Genomic DNA, 17,272 nt, shown 5'->3' on the forward strand with positions numbered 1-17,272 from the left:
GAAGATCAGACCCTTCCTGTCTGAACATGCAGCTTAACTCCTGGTCCAGGCTCTCATAATATCACGCATCGACTACTGCAACTCCTTACTGGCAGGCCTCCTTGCATGCACAGTCAAAACTCTGCAGATGATCCAGAATGCAACAGCACATCTGGTTTCCAAACAGCCAAAAACAGCACGACACCCTGCTGTTCAGATCGCTTCACTGGCTGCCTGTAGAGACCACAGTCCTATTATCACACCTGAACTTGTTTATGGCACTTATCTAAGTTGTTTTCTTCTGACTAGGTCCTTGCTTGTGTTCTGTCTACTCTCAGATGTGTGTCGCTTTGGATAAAAGCATCTGCTAAATGAAATTGTAGAATTGTCGAGCTTTTAAACCGCATCTTTGTCTGAGCCGATTTGTGCTAAAAGATTTTCCTCTTGTCCGACATTTCTTATTTCAGTTTAGATTTGATTGTTTAGAATAATCTAACCTACATGTGCGTCTTTCCAGATACATTTATCTGTATTCATGTATTCATGGTGTTCAGAAGTTCAGAAATGGAGGTTGATTCTAAATGGTAGAAGGAACCAGAGATGGTGGGCATTAAAAACATTATAAAAATTAATGAATGCATTAAAAAATGATTTCTTTCTGCAGACACAATTGACTCACATCTTTTTTTTCCGAAGTAAAACTGATTTTGATAATGGGTTTTTCTGAATTTTACATACAACATGATCTAGACTGAATTTTAGGACCAACAAACTGCTTGTCTGAATGTCACTCTTCTTTTATATATCCTCCTGACTCCAATATCCTCTTTTTTTCTTCTCCCGGCAGGTGTGGTTCAACAGAAAGTGTTGGGTATCATCCCCTCCAGTACAGCAGGCGGTGCCCAAACCTACACCACATTCCAGCCTCGCACCACCACACTGAACATCAGGCCCAACACACCAGGCTCCCAACAGCAGGTACAAATGTGGGGATTTTTGTAAGTCACAACTGTTGTCTTTCTGCTTTTATTCTTTTGATTCTATTGTTTTTGCGATGGTTTTACATTTTCTACTATGTTTGCACAGCTGGTAACATAACTTTTGTCTCTGTAAACAGTTTTCTACCGTGGTATATGGAGTTTTCTGTAATGAATTCTGTATTTAGACATCAAAGAGGAGCAGTTAGTGTGCGGGCTGTAATGAAATTGTGTTGAAGTGTTCATATCCAACTCGGTGCCCTCTGACAGTTTTAAAAAGTAGCTACAGCCTTTGAAATAGTTTCTTAATAATGTGTTTATGATAATATCTCTCAGGTTCTGGCAGGTGGTGGTCAGATCCGTCCAGGAATGACAGTGATCAGAACCCCAATCCAGCAGACAGGAGCAATGGGAAAGACGATACTCCGAACACCTCTCATGGTCCAGCAAGGTAATGGACCCTTCAGGAGAGTTTGAATGCTTTCCAGTCCAACAAAACCAACTTACCCTCCAGGAATAGATTAATACTGGCAGCAAATTTGATCACAAACTCAACTTAACCTGTCTCTACATTGGTATATTTCTGTATGAGTCTCTCTGACTAAACTACTGACACAGCAACTACTGGTTGAGTGGAATTTCTACCTGCTGTGACCACATCTGTGTTGCCCGGTTGCTAAATTTGTCACATTGTTCTCTTCCAGGTCAGGGTGGGCAGCAAGTAGTGACACAGATCATCCGCGGCCAGGCAGTTTCCACGGCAGTATCTGCTGCCAGCCCGGTCGCCACAGTCACCGGTCAGGGAGTGGCTAGTCCCAACACAGCTGGACAGGCAGCTGGCCAAACACCACCCGGCACCCCACGGGCTCAGGGGCAGGGCCAGGTTAAACTCACCCTGGCACAGCTCACCCAACTCACACAGGTTTGTGAGGGAGACACGCCAGGATGTCCTGTGTCATTTGTGCAGCACCAGAAATTAACGGTCTCTAAATTGCAACTCCTTTAGCAGATAACTTTAAAATAAAGACCAGTGTGGCCTGTAACTTTTTAAATGAACATATTTGGCTGCATCGGTTACAAACGACCCTTATTCTGGTCTTAGGATAGAAAGATACATTTGTAGTACACTGGTATGTAGACGTGGTTTCTCTTTACAGTGAAAAGAAAAACATATTCAGATGGTAAGATACTCAGATTCTCTATTTAATCATGTTAAATATGTACTGTTAGGAAGCTACTTCTACTGTTGTGTTTCACTGAGTTCACTGGGTTCAACGGAAAGAATGTGCTTCTTGTGGTTTCATCGGCCCTTTCACAAGTAAAGTTTATTTGTGTAGCTCAGTATAAAATATAATCATCTAATGGGCTTTAAAACTCAAAAACCAGAAGATGAGCAAGAAAAAACCATTATGAAAAGGTCACATTTAAAACATAACATACTGAGTGTATAAATGATGTGATTGTGGTGCTAATCTTTTTTTTTTTTTTTTTTTACAATTTAACACCAAATGCAACTAATAAGAAATTTATGAGCTTCACAACACACTAGATAATACTTTAGTTTATCATCCATAACATTTGGTAATTGCATTTATTGTGTGACTTTTCTAATGTAATTTGGCAGTCCAGAGGCGGTTGTTAATTTTTTCACGATGGCATTTTCTAGCTCACCTCTGAAACATCTCTGAGTCCAGCTAAATTGACTGACAAGATGAAGAGAAACTGTCCAAAAGCTTCAGAACGTGTGAGCAATGGCTCAGTCATCTATGATTTAGGAGACCCAAACTCTCCTCTCAGATTGAATGTTGTTGCAAGAACAGCCAACCAATCCAAAAATACAGAAGTTGTTTTAATCAATCGATGTACAAAAAACCTTCAATATGTTGCAAATTCTTTGAAGTCCATACAGACCTTTGTCAGTTTTTTACATTATTTCCAAACCATTTAGTGACATTTCATTTGGAGCCTTGCAGGGCTGAAGTGCAGAGGGTTTTGAATGTTGTTTTGTTCACACCGAATGCAAGCAAAGTTGGTTTGACAAATTGCACCAACTTGCAATAAGGCTTAAGATTTCGTGGGGGGTGGGGGTGGGGGGATTACTTTGCTTTAGATAATAACATACAATCAAAATTATTCACTACAGGCAATTTATTTTGGATTAGTCTGAACTGTATAATGTGATTAGAAGCCTCCTTTTTCTGCTCTGCCTCCCACAGAAGCAGCAGGCTGGGTCGGCTGTGGATCGACAGGCTGGTGTTGGTGGGACTCAGCAGGCGCTGACGGTGATGGTTCAGGGCCAGGGTCAGACCACCGGCCAGCTGCAGGTCATACCTCACGGGGTCACCGTCATTCCAGGACCTGGACAGCAGCTCATGCAGGCGATGCTGCCCAATGGGCAGGTGCAGCGCTTCCTCTTCACCCCGTTGGCCTCCGCTGCCACGCCCACGTCAAGCACAGGTATGACAAGAAAAAAGCATAAAAGACTCTACACTTCTGCAGATTAGGGTTATTTAACCAGCTGCCTGTTAAGTTTGAAGGGATGCAAAGTACATGCTAGAATCAGATGTTAGTTTGACGTATTCCTCCTGGATTAGTTACAATTGCATTAAAATAAGTCACCCAAGATATATAAGGACGTTATTTAGCCAGTTATTCTTTTTGCTGTATTTTTATTTGATAGAGTAGAAAAATTGTATCTCTTTGAGTTTAGCATTCTTCCCAGACCAGTTATAAGGTCTTTATATGCATGCAGTATCTGTCATGGTGTAATGCATTCTGCTGGTGATCTATTAATCTCTCACTCAGCCTCCACAGTTCCCAGTCAGCCCAACTCCACCTGCACCAAGACCCCAGCTCAGCCTGCCCAGCAGGCCGCTGCCCCCATCCAGGCCGGACCAGCCCCACTACCTACCAGCACCCCTCCCTCAGCCACCCCTCAGGGCCAGTTACCGCCTCAGACGCAGGCCCATATGCCCATCCAGTCTCCCACCTCGCTGCAGGTCAAAACAAAGGGAGGAAACACTCAGTTGCAGCTGCAGCAGACGCCTCAGCTCATCAGCGTGTCTGGACTGCAGCAGCAGGTACAGGTATGATTAAAGGAGTGCAGTGAAAGCTACAGGTTCACTGCAACCCCAGTCATTCCTCTCCACTTGAAGTTGCTTATGGTCAGACACATTTAAATATTGCTCAGATTGAGCTCAGCCAAACAGCATATTTGTCACCATTTTTTAATCGACGTTGAACTGCCGCTAACAGTGTGATTTATACGACTAAATAAAGGTTTTATATGAGCGCATAAACAGAGCTGTGAGTGTGTTAAATTTATGAATTTTCATGGCTACAGGTGTTGGCCCAGCTGCAGGCCCAGCAGGGTGGAGGCTCTCTGCCACAGCACATCAAACTGCAGCTCCCTATCCAGATACAACAGAGTGGGACCGCCTCAGCTCAGGGAGGACAGGTATCACATGCAGCTCGCTATGCTCAAGCTTAACTTATATAGCCTGCTTAGGACGTTTTTTAAGGAGGTTTGATTCTTGTAAAGTAAATTATACAATTATAAAAGTCCTGGATTTTATTCTCTGGCTTCATGTAGCATAGCATGTCCAGTGAACAATGTTTGTAGCACAAATATTTATATGACGCCGAATGTGTCATCCAGCTACTAACGTGACTGAGGAATAAAATATAAAATCTCAACCTGTCTTAGTCCTCACATTGAACAGTTGGCAGCTTTCTTGTTTGCCAGACAAACCTGAATCCTCCCTCAGGGCAATTTTCACAGTTTTTGCTTTTGAAAATTGAAACTGCACTAGTTACAAAACAATAAACAGCAGCTCAATGTGAAGCCCAACCTGATTACCACGGAATGCTCCCTGCACAGATTGGAAACGTGGTCGCCATCCAGGCGGCGTCTGTCCAGGAGCAGCTGCAGAGGATCCAGCAGCTCAGAGAACAGCAGCAGCAGAAGAAGAGGCAAGCTGCTGAAGCGAAGAGAGAGTTAGCTCTCAGCGCAGCCAGCCAGAGCGACATCATTCAGAAACAGGTGTGTATGTGCGCAGGCAGCCATCGTAGCCGCGTGGTCGTCTCGGTCCAAAACTCTGTCTCCCAGCCATCAGTACAGAAACAGTCACCATCATCCAACCCTCCACTGGGACTCTATTTTTACGGCTCAGCCCTTGTCTCTGTTTATTAGGCTTAATACTGCCAATACTACTCTGTGTGTGTGTGTGTGTGTGTGTGTGTGTGTGTGTGTGTGTGTGCGTGCGTGCGTGCGTGCGTGCGTGCGTGCGTGCGTGCGTGCGTGCGTGCGTGCGTGCGTGCGTGCGTGCGTGTGTGTGTGTTTTTTATCTGTCTCTGTTTATTTTACATTCTGTACCAGGTGGTCACACTTAAACATAATACTTTTCTAGAGATACTTGTAGTACACAATAAACAATCACATGGACGATTGTTTTAGCCAGTCTTTGTAAAGTTTTATATAAAGAAGGGTTTTGTTTTGTTTTTTTTTTGCTTCAGTTAGAGCATTTTCTCTTACGCTGTAAATATCTTTTCTGTTGCGGTTTCCTCTGACATGTTCAAGGTGGTCATGAAGCAAAACGCAGTCATCGAGCACCTGAAGCAGAAGAAGACCATGACGCCTGCAGAGAGAGAAGAGAATCAGAGGTTTGTGTCCAGAATTTGTCGTTTTGTGTGCGAAGATGTATGGATGTTTAGTTTGTAGTTTGTGAGACTTTGCTCAACAGTCTTTAAAGGAGCACGGAAATTATGTTTCGTCCCTCTGTAGGACAGTCGCTTTGGACTGATGCCTTCCTGTGTCCATGTTCTTGTCATATGGAACTTTAACGTCATCACTTAGTCAGTCTACACACTATCCTCTCCTCTTTCCACTTGAATTTTGCCGAACACCATGTTGGGAGATAATACACAGCATGGGAACCTTTGGGTGTGGAACCACCAACAGCTGCATGTCCACACTGTGACCCCAGAAGCAGCTACACAGAGACAAATCCATGCAATAAAACACACAAGGCCTTTCAAAACGTTTCATTGATTTGTAGGGATGTCGCAGCTTTTAAATGACAGAATATCTGCTGAAAAGATTAGCAGAATATTAAGCAGCTCTAGGTAGCATTCAGTGTCCAGTACTACTGTTATTATAGCACCATCCTTTTCTCAAAAGTCATCAGTTAATTTTTTTTTTCCTGTCAGGTTTTTTCCTTTTTTTTTTAAAGACTTGCCCACTTTCTGTGTCTGTCCATTTCACACACTATATAACATAGTAACACCGTGACTTTTTCACCTAAAAAAAAGTCACTATGTTACGTGTAAGCTAATTTAGGACTACTACTATTCTAAAAGCCTAAATAAAACTTATGAAATAGAAGTAGAACTTGTCGAATGTTTTAATATCCTTCCTGTGTTACATGCTGCAGATAGATTACACTCTGACCTATAGCTGACCCTGACAACCGTGTGTTTATGTCCACAGACGGTGTGTCAACACTGTACCCATTCACACAGACCTGAAATACCAAACCCAGACTACCGTGACATCACTACAGCAGCTCTGCGTGTTGTCTGTCTTTGCTTATTTTTCATCCTTTTTCCATTTCCTTATGTCACCTTTTCCTGTCTCTTTTCCTTCAAAACACGACTCTGTTAGTAATAATGCGGAACCTTGACATCAGCGTGTTTTTGTGTATTGTGTTTTATTCGTTTCCTCTGCTTTCAGTGGTGCATTTGCAGCATGCTCCTTACCGTTCCTGGCCGATCTTCGACCTCAGCAGCCATGGATGTGTTTGTGTGTTGTTCACACAAACCTGCCCTGAACTTCGATCTTAGTTGTGAATCTTAGCGAACACAAGTGAACATACTGGGGACGTAGAGCCATAAATTATCTTGATTTATTGTCAAAGACTGACATTTGATTTTGAGGGATGGTGGGGATGGTGAGTGGGGATTCTGTCTATCTCATATGAAATCTCCATTGTATATCACCACACAGGCATTTCATTTGCGTGAATATGGATATATGACGTTTGTTTCTTCCACATCTGTTGTTTATGGTTTTCCATTCACTCTGTATCGCTTCATCTCCTAATCTACCTCTCTCCCAGTCTTCCAACTCTCAGCTGCACTCTCTTGCCACTGAAGAAGAGTTCTTTAAAAATAAACACTAGTCCTGTAGCACATGTGTCCAGGAAGGGGTTATGTCACAGTTGTAGCCACTTTTAGGAAGTAGCTATGTTAGGTTTGGGATTTAAATGTGCAGTAGGATAGATTTTGAACGTATATAGAATAATAATGAAACAGCAAATACCTGTCTGCTATTTAAAGATATACAGGATCAAAGTAGTCCATGCAAAGGATAAAGTCACCTAATCTGTCTGTTGTCCATCAATCTGGCCATGCAAAGATGTTGGTGCAAATGAGTGCATGTGAGTCCCTCCCTTTGAAGCTTTTCCCCACATTTGTAAACAGATTTGATTACTTAGAGCTCAGTTTAAGACTCCTTCCCTTATTGTGACTGTTCCAATGCAGTCTTTGTATGTCTGTCTCCACAAATGGGTCCGCTCCGGTCCGACGGACTTTGTAAACAGACACAAACAGAGCAAAACAGGCGGTAGTGGACATAAGAGAAGGAGAGGCAGGTGAAGTGAAGATAGCTTTACAACAACTTGCTATGACTATATACTGTGTTTTCCTGTGCTACCGTGCACTATTGGTTATGACTGGATCCTTTTTTGTGGCTCTTTCTGAGTGTAGATGAATGTGAAAGGAGGGGGAAGATGTGTCTGCCGCGCCCATTAGCTTTGGTCTGAGATGCTGGCGTTCTTGCAAGAGTCCAGTGGGTCTGAATGTTGAACACAGGCAAATAACAATTGTGTTATTTGTCTTTTCAGTCATGGAGAAAGTATTTACACTTGTTTGTTTTTTGGAGTTTGAAATTGACCATTTATAAGCAAAACCTGTGGAAGTTGTTTGGGAAAGCAAACACTTTGTTTCTCTAGTATTTTTGTTTTTAGTTTTTTAGTTCACGGTTGAGGAAGGAAAGATTTAGAGCCAGATAGTGATGGAATACAAGTTCAGACCCAGAGTCAAGCCCAGGACTGTAGAGTTCCACAACAGAGCCACCAGAAATCCTCCAGGACCCGTGTTGAGAGAAATGCTCTCATTGTTCATTGACACGGACTGACATTTCTTGGATGCGGAAAGCTAGATTGTAATGTTTTGAAGTAGCCAATAACCATGCAGGTTGTACTTTATGAAACATTGAAGCATTGTTTTGATTAATACTCCACTCCAGCCCACTGGTGTGTCAGAGGGATACATTTCTTCCTCTGTGACTTTGACTGTACTGACTTTCTGAATTCAAGCTTCAGATATGTGATAATCCTTCCCCTCCCAGCCCTTTTATCCTTCTCTTCTCTCTCAACAGGAGTATTATGTGTATTTAATGTCTTTAAAATATCCTGAAATGAGCCACAGCACTTTTTCACTTGGGCTTTCATTAAATTCAGCAGAACTATTTTTTGAGCTGCTGATGACTGTACATTTTCCTGCTACACTTACAAAGCTGTCCATCCTCAATATACAGCTTTCTTCTACTATATGCATTTACAGGCTACTATATCTTTTAAGAGGTTAAGAAAATATGACTCTGATTAATTATTTCTCCTTCTGTCTGGATCTGTTCAGGATGATTGTATGCAACCAGGTGATGAAGTTCATCCTAGACCGGATAGACAAAGATGAGAGGCAGGCTGCAAAGAGAAAAAAGAAGGAAGAGGTGGTGGAAGCAAAGAGGAGGTTGGCGAATGCCAGTAAGCTTTCCTCGCTCCTTTATCGACACAAAGAAAGCCTCAAAATGGAGATTCTTAAGAAGAGAGCGCTTCTGGACAAGGAGCTGCAGCTAGAAGCCCAGGTATAAAATAAGAGTAGGACATAAGAACGTGTAGTATAAGAGTGCAGAAGGCTTTAAACAACAGACATGAAGTTTAAATGATAATTATGAAGAATTTGGGTAACAAATGCTTCTGGAAACATCTTTATCCCATTAAAACATTACTTTGGCATGACATTCCTCAGGAGGAGCTTAAGAGGGACCTGTTGCGGATGCGGAGGGAGAAGGAGAGGGCTCAGGCTGCCGCCCAGCAGGCAGCTCAGGCCGCCGCCGCCGCCGCCGCTGCCCACAACCAGCAGAAGCAGAATCTGGCGCACATCGCCTCTCAGCACCACCTCACCACGGCTGTCACCTCCTCGCACAAGAGGAAACGGGAGGAGGAGAGGGAGCTGCCAGTATCGGCCAAGTCCAAGAAGAAGAAAATGATCTCCACAACGAGCACGAAGGAGAGCAAGAAGGACACCAAGCTCTACTGCATTTGCAAGACGCCATACGATGAGACCAAGTATGATGATGTTCTGCTGAATACGGGCACAGAAACATTGGTGACAGCACTGGGGACAGTTTAGTGCTGATGTAATTAGGGAATTCCAAATTTTTGTTTATTTAATAGCCCTAATTCAATGCAAAAACTTTGCCAGAAGCCTTTTTGTGGGCTTTTCAATCTATTATCTGACTTAGCTAATGTAGTTCTTTAAATAGACTATAAAATTCCCTAAAGGGACTACATCTTAATCCACATGAAAACATGCAGTTGCTTGTAATTGCAGTTCAAAAACCATGATCTAACATGGTTGATCTCCCTCTCAAAGGCCATTACAGTTACTTTTCTTTTTAAACTATGACAGTTTGCAGGGATTTCAACAGCATCGAAGCTATTCAACATAAAAACTATTAAACAAAAAAAGCACTCAGAGAGCACAGTACTCCGCCCCAAGGCTGCTCAGTCGTCGTAGCATTTCCGACAGCTGAAATATTGAAAAAATTTGTGGCAGAAATCACGCCACCATAGAATGTGACTATTTAATATAGATGTACCCACACACAAAATGACCTTGTGCATGTGTGATTCAAGTGTATGTTATGTATGGATACCAAATCACGTGAACTAAATATGTAGTGGGTGGCGGGAATTGATGGGACTTGAAAGCACCCCCACAATTGAATCAATTGTTCCTTGTATCATTTACAACGGATAAGTCCACAGTGGTCGATTTGTAGTAGTGTTCACTTGTTGTCATAGCTACAGTGATGCCGTGCCGCTATCTCGCAATGATACAGAAATCTTTAACAAATCCGTTGATCCAGACTATAAGCTGCATCACTGCCAAAATCTAATCATTTGGTCCTTGTGTCATTTCTGACCTTCTCTGAAAATTTCATCCCAATCCGGTAGTCCGTTTTTGAGTAGTGTTCCAGACAGACAGACAGGCAGATGAACGTACACCAATCGTCACATAACGTTCCTTGGTGGAGTAACAAGACCTATCCTTCAATGCAGAACAAATCTTTCCAAGTTAATCATTTATGCATTTTAAAAAGCATTGAAAGTTTGGTATATACCAGTTGGTTTTTACTGTGACATTCCTATTTCCTTGATTTTTCTGAAGGTTCTATATCGGCTGCGACCTGTGTACCAACTGGTATCATGGAGACTGTGTGGGCATCACAGAGAAAGAGGCCAAGAAAATGGACGACTACATTTGTGTGGAGTGTAAACGGGGCCAGGAGGGCAGCACAGAGGAGCTGTACTGCATCTGTCAGACGCCGTACGACGAGTCCCAGTAAGGAGCTGCAGGAGCTTGTGTTTGTGTGTCTGGTTTTGATGTTTTACGGTTTGCAAAGACAAGCAATATATGGCCAGCTATGCACTGTGTTGTGAATTCATTTCTGAGATGTAAACAAATGAGTGCACAATCCTAACATATCACTAAAAGTGCACGTGTCACATTGTTGCTCATCCAAAATATTAACATATTTGCGTGAAATAAACAATATTGAAATAAACAATGATGGCATCATTAGCATCCCAGCAAGTAAATGCCTAGAAATAAAATGCACATCAGTTATTCAAGACTTTGCTACAAGTACCCAAATGCCTAAACGTGATGTAGGTGCAAGATGTCATCCGGTAATCTTATTATTTATCAAAAGAAGGCTGTTGCCCACATAAACTGATCAGTTATTTTTTTCTACATAAGTACCTTGCGTGCTCTACCAGCAGTGAAACCCTGAACCTCGGAGCCCTACAGTGAGGGGATCTAGTGTCATATTGTGAAGGGAGTTTTACTGGCATGCTTTGGTTATGAGTGGGTCACCTTCATCCTGATGGCAGTCTTTAAGGATGGCAGTGCTGACACCCATGGGGCACAAGGGGTCACTGAATATTTTAATGAGTAAGAAAACGATGTGAATCAGATGCTAATGCCTTCGTAGTCACCAGATCTCAATCCAAGCGAACAACATGTTGGAAAGTCTTCTCCACAATCATGAAAAAAACAAATGAGGAAATTGCTTTTGGAAAAATCCCTCCAGTAGAGCTCTTGAAAGTTGTATAATCACTGCCAAGGTGTACTAACCCTGACCTTCCTAAGACCGTTTACGAAAACTATTCCTTCAGTATGTGTCCTCTCTGCAACTTGCACATCACCAGCCTGACCTCTGCTCTATTGATTAACAATTATAATAAAGTTTGTGCATTGGATTACAATATAAAGACCCCCAGATCACAAGCAAAAGTGATTACTTTATTATCTTCCCAGGTTTTACATCGGCTGCGATCGATGTCAGAACTGGTACCACGGTCGCTGTGTGGGAATCCTGCAGAGCGAGGCCAACCACATCGACGAATACGTATGTCCACAGTGTCAGTCGACGGAGGATGCCATGACGGTCTTCACGCCGCTCACCGACAAGGACTACGAAGGCCTGCGAAGAACGCTGCGCTCGTTACAGGTGAACAGGCGATTCAGTCACTGCGCAAACACATGTTTACAGTGTAGGAAGTTGATCATCTCAGTCTTGGTCCATGAACACTACGACCAGTTAGATTAATTCTCTGATCTGCTCACACTGCCTGTTATGTAGATTGGTAATGAAAGATGAAAATCAGTTCTGCAAGGTTTACACTCTACTGCGTCATTTCACGTACCCCGAAGAAGTACGCAAACACATGCAGCAGTGTCTGAAGCAGCAGCAAGCACTGTAATAGTAGTAGTTTATCTTTAGCGATAGGCAGAACGCTAACATAGCTTCATGTAGCTCCAGTACAGCCTAAGAGCAGCAAACAAAAGTCCTCTGTGTCCATCTTATCTGATGGGTTGGGCTCCCCCTACTTGGACAGCTGCCTGGCCTGAACTTTTTTTTTTCTTATTCCTAGTTTCCTTTTCTTTTGTCTTTCTTCTCCTCCTCTATCCAGTGCTTTATGTATGAGAGAGAAATTGGGAAGAAAGTGAGAGAGAACATCTGTGTTGACCCACCTGCTTTCGGTGTAATTTTCATGGTGCTGTTTGTTTTTCTTCACTGATATCAGCTTTCTCAAGTGTCTTGTCTTTATCTTCATTTTTTTTCTCTGGGTCCTTCCCTCCTCTGCAGGCACATAAAATGGCGTGGCCATTCCTGGAGCCGGTGGATACGAATGACGCCCCGGATTACTACAGGGTTATCAAGGAACCAATGGGTGAGTTGTAGTAAATATTACAACAAAGTTTGTACCTGAATGAATACCGGTCACTGCGTCTCCTGTGTTACGTATGAATTAGCCTTCAAATCCCATTTAGTTCAACAGGATCCACTGAAACAAGCCTTTTATTTTTCTTGGCCCATTTTTGTAGAGCATAATTTTCCCTCACATTTTCTGCATTTGATTGCTCCCTTCCTTTTTCTGTTTATTATCTTTCACCTGCTTTATAAGTCCTTTTTTTCGGCAGTTTTCTGCTTATAATCTCAAGGAAAATCTCGAAATTAGTATCAGTTCTTTACAATTCTTCTCTTTCTAAAGCTTTTGGACATTTGGATTTACAGAAAAAATATTATTATATTAAAATATTATAATATTAGGTTATTTTTATGTCACGTGCAGTTTCTATGTGTCCATCATCATTTCATGACTTGGTTTTACTCATTTTAAGGATGACCTACTTTTAATGTTACTGTGCAGCCTTGTTATGGAGAAAAATGTATAAAATAAAAAATATACGATTGTGTCTTTTGAGGTAACTAATAGTGAATTACTTAGACTGGGATCAGGAGTGCTGAGTGGTGCTGTTTTTATTTCATAATTGCTTTAGGCTTTGGAAGTAACACCCAGACTCTATATCTTAAACATTAAAATACAGCCTCCAGGAGGCCAACAGGGAGGAAGCCCTCCAACTCAGATCAAACCGGCCATGTAAATGGGGACTTGCGTCAACAGGGCCTTTTTGAACTTCCATACAAACAAACCGTTAATGAGCTGGTCCGGGTCTGCCGGGCTCCCTGTGGAAAGGGACCAGCCCCACACTTAGCTCCTGTTGGCCTGCTCCTGGAAACTCCGGCCCTCCCCTCTCCCCTTCCACCGCAAGAAAAAGACCTTGTTGGTTTTAAAAAAAAAAATGAAAAGAGCGTTTTGGCTGGCGGAGCTGCAGCCGTTGGTAGTTTTTGGCGGGTTTTGAGATGAAATCCAATGACAGAGAAGAAGGAGGTCTTTGATATTGACCATGAGTTCTGTTAGCCTCTGGCCAGCTGGGTGGGGGTTAAAGAGGTTAAGAGTCGGATATGTTTGTTTCAAACGCAGCCTTGGGGATGCCGTGCAGAGCAAACCACTGGCAGCAGCAGATGATATGAAGCCTCAGCTGCTGCCAGTGAGCTGCTTTGCTAACTCAATCTTATTTTTCTTTCAGTTTTCAGCTTGATTTAACTAGGTTAGCAACACTGAAAGCTCCTTTTCAATGGTGGCCTAGAAATGGAAGCATTGATACTCTTTGGTTTTCAGAGGCTCCATTAATTTTGGGTGGATTTTTATTTTTTTTCACAGAAATGACACTTGGATAATGATGCTCTCCTCAGGAATGATAAATCGGTCACATCTCAGTAACTGATCTGGAAGGCTGAATAGATCGAGGTTAACGCTGGCAGAGGTTTTGGATTTTTGCAGTCACATTTAAAGTGATGCACTGTGCTCCCAGGAAACATATTTTAGTGTCTGTCAAGCACACACCACATGAGCTGCAATTACTTTGAAGCAGGCATGCTGATTTGTGGAACAAAGTCAATTAGAAAACCCAGATATTTATCTGCTGCTTCCGCATGATGTCTTTCTCTGGCAACAACTGGAGCTTTTGATACGTTCAGATGACACACAGTACATGCAATCTTTACCCAAATATATTTTTAAATCCCCTCTTCCTAGACCTTTCCACCATGGAGGAGAGGTTACAGAAACGCGAGTACGTCAAACTGACGGAGTTTGTAGCAGACATGACCAAAATCTTCGACAACTGCCGCTACTACAACCCCAGCGACTCGCCCTTCTACCAGTGTGCCGAGGTTCTGGAGAACTTCTTTGTCCAGAAGCTCAAAGGCTTCAAAGCCAGCAGGTAAGACAGTGGTGATGAAGATGTTCAGCAGCTGACGAGGATAAGAAAAACAAAATGGCAGCAGGTTGCTTTGAGAATAGGTAAACGTTTTAATCCTCAGAGTCAGAGAGAACGATGAAGTGTCACAAGCAGCTCCTGAAGTAGACAGACAGGAAATAAAATGTACTTTTTAACTAAAAAACACAACTTTACTGACTCCTTCTTGTCTTTGATTTCATGGGTCACCATATTGCTCCTTTTTAACTTTTCAATCATCTACTTTTTTTTTTTTTTGGCTCATGTCTGAATGCTCATACAAGCCTGCTCTGTTTGTGGAACAAGTCTGTAGCAACCTTGAGGATTAATGCATCATGCTTTGTGTCATATTTAAAAACTTGATTTGTTTGGGGTTATTAAAGTGCTCTGTGGGTTTGGTGACATTTATCTTTGTTCCATCTTGGTAAGATTTTCATTTTTCACGCATTCAGGCTTCGGTCAGCTGATTTTCTACCATTAACAAGGAAGCTCCTTCAGCTTTTACCATGTAATGATGGTGCATTTCCTGCGATTATTTAGTGTTGCAAGCCAAATAAAAAGCCACAATTCTTCCTTTTGACTCTACATGTTTTACCACATAGTTTGGGAAATAACAGACATGGGAACTTGACTGAAACCTGAAGAGTCGGGCCTGATTAGCTTCAAGCTTTGAGTTAGAGACTTGCTCCACAGTCCACTTGTGCTTTGTTGTGCCTCTGAACTCACCTCGCTGCACTGCCTGCATTATGTCCTGTTCGCTCTGAGTGGATGCACACTGCAAGATGTCAGGGTGATTGCTTATAATACTATGACTAATATTGTCTTTTTTTATGGCTTTGCTGTGCTTTAATCCTCTGAACTTCAAGCAGTTTCTGGGCGTTTTTGTTTTTTTTTCCTGTCAAATTTTCCTCTCTGTGGGTCCATTCTTCTTTGCATTGTGAAGGCCTTGTCCTTTATGGAAATAACACAAATATAACTAGAAGTACAGAGAACTCAAATGTGTCTTTTGTTTAGCAAAAACTCAGATAAAATGCTTGGAAACATTAAAAAGGGAAAATATTATTTCTTTGATTACTCATTCTTTAGAAAAGAAAATAACTCTGCATACTATAGGTATTTTACTCCTTAGATTTTTTAATTGTTTCAGTACTTGTCTCTTATGTACTCAGCCTGCACTCAAGCTGAAAAGTCCCTGAATTTTTGTCAAATGACTATTAGTCACAGCTGAGTCACAAATGACTTCCTGGTGTCGCTAAGGACCTTTTTTTTTATTATTTTCTACAGAATCTGGATGGAACAAAGGGTCAATTTTTATTGAATGATGCAAAATGAAATACTCAGTTAAGTTACATGACAGAGCCGCAGGTCAAAACAAAAAAAGAAAACGCATAGATTGTGCCAATTATAAGAGACAGAAACTGTAAAAGCTGAAAGATTTGTCAGATTTTACCATTTCTGTCTGAAAACTGGTGCCATTTGGAGTTTTTTTGTGTCATTTTTTTTTCTTAAAAACAAAACATGCCTTTCATACCCAAAGGCAGAATTTGTGATTCAGAGGGTTAATTTGGTTATTAAGTGAAGAACTAGATGGACATTTTTTGGTGAGTTTATCTGTAGGTAGTTAGATCTCAGCCTTCTTCTTTCTTCAAAATGTGAAAATCCAACAAGCATTTCTGCTGTGATGTTTATTTAGGTCAGTAAGCCTTGTGGTTTGCATCCAGCTTGGTGTGCCTGTAACGGTGATGAACTTCACCTGCATGTATTGACACCATCCATTCTCTCTCTTCATCTCTCTTTCTATTTCCCCCTCTCTGTCTCCCCCTCTCTCTCTCTGTCTCCCTTCCTCTCCCTCTCTCTCTTGCAGATTGTGATGTCAAACTCCTGGGTGCCGGGGTCACTCTTAAAACAGACAAAACATAATTTGCTATCCTGGATGTTGCTGTTTTTACTTGTTTAAAACAGCGTTAAATAACTTTGTAAAAAAGTGCATATATTAAACCACACATTAGGTGTGATAATTTTTTTATTTTAAAAGCAAAAGAAAGAAAAAAAAAGTTTCTACTGTCTAATAATGGCAGCCATGTTGGTAGCACAAAACATGCAAGGGAAAATGTATTTTCTTACACTCAACAGATGACATTTTGTTTATGTTTCAGTAGGACATAAAGGCAAAATATGAGTTTTTGCTAAGCTCATCATTCTCTTTCAAGAGATTCAATTTTGGAAAGCAAAACAAAGCTATTGATTTTGATTGTACAATCAGACTCAAGCAACACACATAACTTATCTTTTCATTTGGTAGAACTGTTGGTTTAAGTTGACGGTCATTACATGCTGCAGATGAACATTTTTACCTCATTTCTTAGCCGAGAATTTTAAACAAACAAGCATGCACCATTTATTAGTTTCTTTTTATTGGCTGTACCCATGTATAATGTTATTTTATGTTCATATTATATCTTTTTTGTGAAGGACTATTTTTATGTTCTCAAGGAAAAATGGTAGAAACTGTAAAGATAGATTGGAAAACAAAATCTAGTTTAGCTTTCCTATTTTAAATATGGTGGTGAGCTCCAGTTTAAAATGGAAAGAGAAGAAGTCCTTGTAAATACATTGTTGGGCTGACATCACAACACACATTTCAATAACATTTCACCAACATGGCTGCTTGGTCTATGTCAAAGTGTCTGACCCACTGGCATCCAATACATGTTTTTGTATTGTTTGTTTTTTTGTATTTTCCCCTAGTCATATTTTTGTCATATTGTAAAGCTTTTTAATAAAACAAAAAAAAGAAAAGAACACAATGTTTTCCAACTGTT

The 17,272-nt window shown here is 41.4% G+C and overlaps 1 protein-coding gene across 5 annotated transcripts in view; it reads left to right on the forward strand.

The window, feature by feature from the left end:
* The window catches only part of LOC111576424 (nucleosome-remodeling factor subunit BPTF), a 49,767-nt gene that overhangs the window by 30,146 nt on the left and 2,349 nt on the right, over positions 1-17,272 (forward strand). For 3 of the 5 annotated variants that reach the window (XM_023282087.3, XM_023282089.3, XM_023282091.3), the window contains 14 exons: positions 827-957; positions 1,293-1,407; positions 1,661-1,878; positions 3,173-3,413; positions 3,762-4,042; positions 4,300-4,413; positions 4,837-4,998; positions 5,536-5,618; positions 8,655-8,880; positions 9,045-9,364; positions 10,470-10,643; positions 11,622-11,814; positions 12,454-12,538; positions 14,249-14,435. In XM_023282087.3, coding sequence (XP_023137855.2) covers positions 827-957; positions 1,293-1,407; positions 1,661-1,878; positions 3,173-3,413; positions 3,762-4,042; positions 4,300-4,413; positions 4,837-4,998; positions 5,536-5,618; positions 8,655-8,880; positions 9,045-9,364; positions 10,470-10,643; positions 11,622-11,814; positions 12,454-12,538; positions 14,249-14,435 — 2,530 coding nt within the window. Of the gene's footprint in view, positions 1-826; positions 958-1,292; positions 1,408-1,660; positions 1,879-3,172; positions 3,414-3,761; positions 4,043-4,299; positions 4,414-4,836; positions 4,999-5,535; positions 5,619-8,654; positions 8,881-9,044; positions 9,365-10,469; positions 10,644-11,621; positions 11,815-12,453; positions 12,539-14,248; positions 14,436-16,314; positions 17,250-17,272 lie in introns of those variants that run through there. The other 2 variants (XM_023282090.3, XM_023282088.3) reach the window with 2 other exon arrangements.

The sequence above is a fragment of the Amphiprion ocellaris genome, chromosome 4 (genome assembly GCF_022539595.1).
Source record: "Amphiprion ocellaris isolate individual 3 ecotype Okinawa chromosome 4, ASM2253959v1, whole genome shotgun sequence".
Classification (NCBI taxonomy): domain Eukaryota; kingdom Metazoa; phylum Chordata; class Actinopteri; family Pomacentridae; genus Amphiprion; species Amphiprion ocellaris.